General features: G+C 48.7%; 1 protein-coding gene across 2 annotated transcripts; it reads left to right on the plus strand.

Moving 5' to 3' along the window:
- The first annotated feature begins 519 nt into the window (after positions 1-519).
- LOC125528422 (elongation factor 1-alpha-like) lies at positions 520-4498 on the plus strand. 2 transcript variants are annotated; one of them, XM_048692904.1, is made up of 4 exons: positions 520-670; positions 1770-2221; positions 2810-2841; positions 3398-4498. In XM_048692904.1, exons 2-4 carry the CDS (start codon positions 1792-1794, stop codon positions 4277-4279), a joined length of 1344 nt encoding a protein of 447 aa, XP_048548861.1. In that variant the 5' UTR covers positions 520-670; positions 1770-1791; the 3' UTR covers positions 4280-4498. The 2 variants fall into 2 exon arrangements, with proteins under 2 accessions (XP_048548861.1, XP_048548860.1); XM_048692903.1 differs by lacking the exon at positions 2810-2841 and having other exon boundaries at positions 1770-2253.
- Positions 4499-8997: the final 4499 nt, after the last annotated feature.

An 8997-nucleotide genomic window follows, 5' to 3' on the forward strand; every position in this document is an offset into this window, starting at 1 on the left:
CCCATTGTGCCCGCCGAACCCCCCGCCGCTGCCACGCCCTGCACCCTCGGACGCCATCGCCGTCAAGATCCGGTGCTCGAATGCGCCGGAAATTGTTGCCAAAGGGGAAGAGATTTCTCGCCGGAGTTTTGATTTTGCGACGGAGATGGATGAGGGGAATGACGAACGGGAACCCTAAAATGACCTGGCGCCCGCATATATACCGGAATGACAGTTGGTTTACGGGCCGCCTGTAAAACTGTTACACGTCGGGCCCTTTTCTCAGATCTGCTCGGCCGTATTTTTGTCTAAACCAGCCGAAAAAACGCAGTTCACATGACTTGTATTGGATTTGCGAGATCCTCTTAAACAACAAGAGGATATTCCTTCACGGCCAAGACGGACGTAGGCGAGACGTTCAAAAGAAAAAAAAGACGGACGTAGGCGCTACGAAACGCGAATGCACAGGGCGCCACGAGCAACCGCACGATCGGGATCGAACGGACGAGAAACAACCACCATCCCAGCCGCCCGTCCCACGATCCAGAGGCCCCGGATAAACCCTAGGCGCCCGTGAGATCCTATATAAACCGGGGCCGACGGCATCCATCCCTCCTCCACCTCCCACCCCATCGCCGCCGCAGGCTTTGACCCCATCGCCCCTCCGTCCTCTTCGTGTCCGGTAGGCCAGGTACTCCTCCCCGCCGGCCGTTACCGCGCCGGTGGTTACCTCTGCTCGCTCGTACGCCGTCGCATCTGTAGGTCGTTCGCGCGCCAGTAGGTGGTATACGGGTCGCATCTGTAGGTCGGTCGTCGCATCTGATTATCTAGATCTACTCGGTTCGCCTGTTCGCCTTGATTTCGAGCCTGTCTTATGAACTTGCTGTATTGGTCTCTGAGGCTCTGGATCTGTTTATTTTGCATGCTAATCACCGTCATGTTATAGTTGATAGATCGATGCGATCTGTATGTCTCTTGTGCTAAAGTAGTCCTGCTGTAGAGAGATCTGTTTATTTGCAATCGTTGAGCCGGGTAGATGGAGATCTCGTGATGTTAATCCTGCAGCACCAGTTTGTATTATCCTGCGGTTTTTTGTCCGATTTCCTCGAGTTTAGGTATGTATAGTTTGCACTGGTCTTGTTAGCAAATCGGAGATGCAAAAGTGCCCATCGTCTAATGGTAAAGACTGAAGGCCTCCCCGTGGGGCCTTCACATATAGGTTCGATTCCTATTGGGTGCTTCTGCAGACGATCCCCTGCATCTCCAATTTGCTCTCAACCTGAATTGCCTTGTTAAGTAGTTGCCTTGCCTGCTAATCTTGTCACATCGGATTAGAACATGCTTGGCTACTTGACAAGGTATTCTGGTCTATGTTTATCTTATTCTTCTGTTAAGAATCATTTGGAATAGTTTTACATGACTTATGTGATGAATTTGAATAATTGTAGTGGTGCTATCACTGAATTTAACTGTTTTCACTGGCACTGTTTGTGTCTGTTGGTGGTCTGTTGCAGTATTATTAGTGCAATTCTAGCTATTATGTAGTTTCAAGTCTAGTTCTGCTTGCCTGTCAAGTATTGCCTGATAAATTATATAGTTACCAATGGTTTAATATTGTTATTGTTGCAAATTAACACTGTCATTAAATAGTTATCCATTATCCATTTGAATGTGAAACAGTAGTATTGAACTTCTTGAACTCATATCACCACCCCTAATTGTGTCAAAGTTTAAACTGTAGCATTGAATTATTTGAACTCGTTTAACCACCCCTAATTTGGTCCATGCAGGTAGTTCGTAGCTCCAGCAGCCATGGGCAAGGAGAAGATCCACATCAGCATTGTGGTCATTGGCCATGTCGACTCTGGCAAGTCAACCACGACTGGCCACCTCATCTACAAGCTTGGAGGCATTGACAAGCGTGTGATCGAGAGGTTCGAGAAGGAAGCCGCTGAGATGAACAAGAGGTCTTTCAAGTACGCCTGGGTGCTTGACAAGCTCAAGGCTGAGCGTGAGAGGGGTATCACCATTGATATTGCTCTCTGGAAGTTCGAGACCACCAAGTACTCCTGCACTGTCATTGATGCTCCTGGTCACCGTGATTTCATCAAGAACATGATCACTGGGACCTCCCAGGCTGATTGTGCTGTGCTTATCATTGACTCCACCACTGGTGGTTTTGAGGCTGGTATCTCCAAGGATGGCCAGACCCGTGAGCACGCTCTCCTTGCTTTCACTCTTGGTGTGAAGCAGATGATCTGCTGCTGCAACAAGGTATACTTACTATTAACCTTTCAATGCTTGTTCTTATGTGTAGCCGTATGATGTGTTTACTGTTTTGCTATCCACTTTGATTGAGAATTACTTGATGACTGTCCATGTTAAGTAGTACAGAAACTCCATGTGAACTGGCTGCCATTTATTTAGGTTTGTGATTATAACATATGTTGCTCATTTGGTTAGTTACATCTTAATTCACAGTACTACCACTATTTTGCTATATACTTCAGAATCAGTAAAATGCACATGTTCACAAGTAGCACTGAATTGCCAGTGTCAATCCTGGTTGTTTCATAGCATTTCTTCACTGAGTATGAGTAGGTCACTAGAGGAGATTTCTTAGCATTACTTCACTAAGTGGGATCTTCATTTGGTACCGACTTTGTTATATATTGCTACCTCTGATTGAACTGTAAAATTGTCTTCTACTTAGTTATGGAGGTTGTAATTTAAAAACTAAATAGTTTGTTTGCCTATTATACTTGTTCTGTGGAACTTATCTCCAAGGATGGCCAGACCCGTGAGCACGCTCTCCTTGCTTTCACTCTTGGTGTGAAGCAGATGATCTGCTGCTGCAACAAGGTATACTTCTATTCGACTTTCAATGTCCATTTTTATGAGTGACCATTTGATTTGTGTACCATTTTGATATCAACTTGATAAGGCTCAGAATTACTTAAGTCAATATTCATTAGTACAGAACACATCCTATGAACTGATTGCCATCCTTTTGTTATCCACTTGATGTTAAGGATCAGAATTACTTTGTCAATTTCAATGTTCATTATTACGTGAACATCCTGCAACTGGTTGACATCTTTGCTATCCACTTGAAGGTTCAGAATTACTTGGTCAATGTCTATCTTCATTAGCACAGGAATTTAGAAATGTACTATATCCTTGTTGTTTTAAGGTTCAGAACTACCTAGTAAATGTCCAGGTCCAGTTGATAAGTGCAACTGTTTGTTTGGCTGTTAATCTCATTTGTATTTGTTTGCATCGTTATGTCTTATTCCGTGCAACTTCCATCAGTACTTGGGTATATACATGTATTCTGTTTCTCATTTGTGTTTGTTTGCATTGTTACTTTTCAATAATTCTGTTTATCTGATGAGATTGCTCTTATGATCTGTGCCAGATGGATGCCACCACTCCCAAGTACTCGAAGGCCCGTTATGAAGAAATTGTCAAGGAAGTCTCTTCATACCTGAAGAAGGTTGGTTACAACCCTGACAAGGTTCCCTTTGTTCCCATCTCTGGGTTCGAGGGTGACAACATGATTGAGAGGTCCACCAACCTTGACTGGTACAAGGGCCCCACCCTTCTCGAGGCCCTGGACCAGATCAATGAGCCCAAGAGGCCCTCAGACAAGCCCCTCCGTCTTCCCCTTCAGGACGTGTACAAGATTGGCGGCATTGGAACTGTGCCAGTGGGGCGTGTTGAGACTGGAGTCATCAAGCCAGGCATGGTTGTCACCTTTGGTCCTACTGGCCTGACCACTGAGGTGAAGTCCGTTGAGATGCACCATGAGTCTCTCCTGGAGGCGCTTCCTGGTGACAACGTCGGCTTCAACGTCAAGAATGTGGCTGTCAAGGATCTCAAGCGTGGGTACGTCGCTTCCAACTCCAAGGATGACCCTGCCAAGGAGGCTGCCAACTTCACCGCCCAGGTCATCATCATGAACCACCCCGGCCAGATCAGCAACGGCTATGCCCCGGTGCTGGACTGCCATACGTCCCACATTGCTGTCAAGTTTGCTGAGATCCAGACCAAGATCGACCGGCGGTCTGGCAAGGAGATTGAGGCGGCGCCCAAGTTCCTCAAGAACGGTGATGCTGGGTTCGTCAAGATGATCCCCACCAAGCCCATGGTGGTGGAGACCTTTGCCCAGTACCCTCCCCTGGGCCGCTTTGCTGTGCGTGACATGAGGCAGACGGTTGCCGTGGGTGTTATCAAGGCCGTGGAGAAGAAGGATCCGACCGGCGCCAAGGTGACCAAGGCTGCGGCCAAGAAGAAATGAGAGGTTCTTTACTGCATCTATGGTGGCGGTGGCGGTATTTGGTGGTGGTGATAGTTGTTCTAGTTGTTTTGAAAACTTGTTAAGCTTCGGTTATTTGTGTCGAGCAGTGTTGGAACTGCTTATTGCTCTGTCATTGTATCGTTCGGTTGTGTTGGTGAAACTTCGTCAGTTAATGTTGCTACTATATATAGTTGCCATGTTTGGAGTCGTTTTATATCAGTTGATCATGTTTTTCGTCTTGCAAAGTTGAATTTCTGTTTCCTTTCTTAACTACGCATGACAAGGAGTATGTGCTGATGGTTTTTTATCCTTTTCCTGAATATTTCTTTTGTCTTGGACTTTGCAGCTCTTTTCTTCAGATTTTAATTTTGTTTCTTTTTTTGCGCTTATTATTATTATTATTCACGTGCATGAAAAATATACTTCTCCCTTTGGCCCTTCTGCTTACACACACACGAAGGCCACCGAGGCGCTTGTTTTATGATTTTGTAATAATAATCCCATTAACAGATGCTTTTAGATCTTTCTTTACGGGAATGTTCTTTTATTCATCAAATGATGTGATACTAGGGTGAGGGACGAAAGGAGTAACATTCCTTCACTAAACAGTGCGCTACTGCCCCTTTTCTGAAAACACTCCATGAGTGATGTTAGAATAGTTCTCAGCATGTAGGAGATTGCTTCAATAACTAGTTATTTCCGCATCAGTTACCTGGTATCAACCAGGTCACGGCAGCAATAAAATGGCCCATTCGTCACGCAAAATTGCTTCATTCTTGTTTGCTTACCCATAGTGAGATACCCCATCTGAGTGCTCGATCCCAAGCATGATGCTAAGGGTGTGTTTGGTTCAGGGAATGAAGTGGAATGTAACGGGTCGGACCTGCACATGGGAGCGATTCCTGTGTTATCGCTCCCTGTGTTTAGTTAAAAAATGGAACGGAACGCACTGGTTCCCTGGAGAGAATATTCACCCCATATGCCGAACCGGGTGGTTCCTTCAAATTGGCCGGACCCCGAAACGCGTCTCTCTCGCCTCGTCCCCCACTCACCAACACGAGGAAAGCGTCCTGCGCGGCGCCCCGCTCCCTCTCCCTCGATGGGCATGGCGGCGGCCATACACCTCCCCCTCCTCTACGGCAACCCCTCGTCGCGGTTGGATATGCAGCCTCGCCGGCGTCTCCTTCCCCTCGTCGGAGATGCAGCTTCGCCGCGTCTCCTACCCCTCGACCAAGGATCTGGGAAAGGACGGGGCGGCTCCCTCTTGATCCGGCCTCTCCCTCGGCTCGCCCTCTGGAACGACTCCTCCTCCCCCGTCTAACTCTCGTCAAGCAGCAGCTGATTGCTCCCTCCTCTCATTCCTCTCACCCAGTAGGCAGCAACGATGGCAGGTCAGATGCAGCCGATTTGTTGGGAAGCAGAGCAGATAAGCGGCGATCGGCTCGGCTCGTCTCCTTCCCAGTAGCTAGCCGGCTAGTGGCATCCACACACCTGGGCGGTAGCAGCACCAACCAGGGAGCAGCCAGTTCGGCAAGCAGCAAGAGAAGCATCAGCGGCGGCATGAGCAAGCTTCTTCGATTGGCAACCTGGCATTCTCCGTCCAATAATCAGTACTTAGTACTCAACTTGATTAGTGCTAGCTTTGTGTGCTCTGTGTTGAGACTGGTAGTATAATACTTTGTGATCTAGATTTTGTGCTTCATCAACATTTGTTATTTATTTTCTGAAAAGTTGCTGTGACTACCATTTTTTATATATAAACAATCAAATATCAGATTATATATTTCAGTGATAAATCATTGTGAAATTCAAATGTTGTTCAAAACTATTTATGCTTGCCAATGGAGTTATAAATTATTGTGAGCGGAACCAAATTCATTCGATTCAATCTCTCCAACCAAACACCGAAATTTATCCATTTCATTCCATCTATTGTGCTCAAGCGAACACAGAGACTGAACCGACCCATCCTAGTGGAATGGAACCATGACATTCCATTCCACTTCGTTCCGCAACCAAACACGCCCTAACCTAATGACGAAGCCCCATGTTCCATTCTCACGCGGCGGCTTAAACACATTGCCGTTGGCCATCGGTTTCGGTTGCTGGAGGCTGGCGTGCAACTCTCGCCCAAGGTGCTGGGCGATGGAGCCTAATGATTGAGCTATGCTAGGAGGAACACATAATTGAGCTGGGCTTCCACGGAAGAGGAGATTTGTGAGTTGTGATGAACTGACAAAGTCTGTCGGAATAGCCTTGGCCTTCAGATTCTCCTCGTAAGTGAGAACCTGCTGCCAGGCCTCATCAAGCTCGTAAGCTTTCTCAACCAACCGGTTCAGTCCAGAGCCAATTTTACCGCTTACCTTATTATATTGTTCCGAGCCTGATCGTGACGCGGGTTGTCATTGTCAAGCTCTATGTCCACCACTTCAAGATCATGCTCGCCGAAGTTGCTTAACGACCGAGGTTCGCGTGGTGGACTCTCCTCTCCCGGTTTGTATTCGGACCATCTCCGGTGTCATTCCCTGAGCTTTTCGCTTGTGTGATTTGTGTCCACTATGTAGCATTCATGGACAAAGGTTGCCAACCACGGTAAGGGCACCGTACGTGGATGGCGGTTAGCTGTCTGCGGGCTCATCGTTTTCCTCCTCCATGTCTTTCGCTTCCTCGGTGGCGCCCTCAAGGATGTCGGTGAGGTTCTCGATATCCATGATTAGATGGGTAAAAAAATTGAACTTCTTCCTGGATCCAATCTCACATCGAGTCCGGGAGAACCAACTCTGGATCTCGCGTGAGGCCAAACTCTGGAGGATCAGCTCGGCGGGAATCCACAGAGTACTCTAGGTTTCCGAATCTGATGACTCGACCGGGAGTGAAATTCTTGACCTAGCTGAGGTGGCCAGTCGAGTCGGCTCGTGGCGGCATCGAAGGCGAACATCTAGCGTGGCGCATAGATCGCGCTAGATCTAATCTGGACTGCCATCGAGACACTGAGTTCACCTAGCAGGACCTGCATGAGCCACCAGTGTAGGAGCTAATTCTAACAGATCCCTCGGTAGGGTATCCTAGCTAGGTGATTGGGTTGGATGGTAAAACGAGACAAGGTTTCACCCAGGTTTCGAGTCTCATGGTGGAGACAATACCCTACTCTTGCTTGTGTATATTGCGATTGGGGTGTGTACAAAAGACAGGTGAAATACCAAGGGATTGTCTAGTGATTTACCGACGAGTCCGGCCCCAGGCTTATATAACATACTGGGGGTCTAGGGTTAAAGATCCTAGTCAACTATGTTAGTGGAGATAGAGTCCTCCATGGTTCCGGGATCTTTAGCTTGTACGCCAAGACTTCAGTCTTCGTATAATGCACCATGGGTCACCCAAAGTGGCTGAGGACGGATCCGACCAAGGGGTCCTCAGCCCGGTTCACCAAGCTGGGAATCGACATGGTGAAAGACCCCTGAGCTGGGACACTGTCAACGTTTATCCAAATATATGATACTTGTCGTGTTTGATGGACCAAAGTAAATTTTAGCTTATGAATGTGCCCAGACTTTGGCAATTCGCTAGCTCTGCCATTAGAATTGGACAATGGAAATTTTCAAGGAAATGGGAAGAGTTGGTGGAGCAATACAATACTAGCCTCTTCTACTGAAACCATCATACCTGTAGTCACACCAAATATAGGAGATTTAGAGCATCTCCAACAGCCGCGCAACACGCCACGCGCTAAAAGTCGCGATACAGCGCCGGGTTAGCCAGCTTTTGCACGCAGCGGTGCGCTGGCTTCAGCGGCCGCTTAAAAATAAAACGCGCCCCGCCGCTCCAGCGGGCGCGCTATATTTCAGTTTTTTCTACTACATATTTGGTTTCGTAGATAGTTCTCCTACTATATATTTGGTTTCGTAGATAGTTCTCCTACTACTACTCGTCCGACTCGGGCTCTGTCTCAGTGATGTCCTCCTCCGACGTCGGAGCGTAGGCGTCAAGAAACCGCTCCTCGCCGGAGTTCCAGTCAGCGGCCGCTACAAATTAAGCGCGCCCACGCCGCTCCAGCGGGCGCGCTATATTTCAGTTTTTTCTACTACATATTTGGTTTCGTAGATAGTTCTCCTACTATATATTTGGTTTCGTAGATAGTTCTCCTACTACTACTCGTCCGACTCGGGCTCTGTCTCAGTGATGTCCTCCTCCGACGTCGGAGCGTAGGCGTCAAGAAACCGCTCCTCGCCGGAGTTCCAGGAGGAAGCATCTCCTAGCGCTTGATTGTATTTAGCGACCGCCTTCCGTGTTCGCTTGTCCTCGCGATAGTCGGCTCGCTCCTCTCTCCTCTTCGCCCTCCTCGCTCTTCTCTGGGCGAATAACTGTTCCTCGTTGGTGTCTTCCGGGAAGCGATGACTCCACAGCGCCATGGCTTGCTCGTCCATCTCGGCCAGCCTGAGACGATGCTCCCGCCTCCGGTGCTTGCGATGATCCTCGTCAGTGAGAAGCCGCGGGAAAGGCGCCAACTCCTGTGCGCGCTCCCGCGTCGCCACGTCGGCGAAGTTCATGTCCTGACGGGACCGCAGGAGGCGCCACGCCGCAGCGTCGTACGCGCGGGCGCCCTCCTGGGCGGTGTCGAAAGTTCCGAGACGGAGCCGCATGCCGCCGCCCGACCGAATATCGGCGAAGTAGGGGCCGGACGGGCGCCATGGAGTGGCGGCGGCGCCCGCACCCTCTCG

The sequence above is a fragment of the Triticum urartu genome, unplaced genomic scaffold (genome assembly GCF_003073215.2).
Source record: "Triticum urartu cultivar G1812 unplaced genomic scaffold, Tu2.1 TuUngrouped_contig_4861, whole genome shotgun sequence".
Lineage (NCBI taxonomy): Eukaryota > Viridiplantae > Streptophyta > Magnoliopsida > Poales > Poaceae > Triticum > Triticum urartu.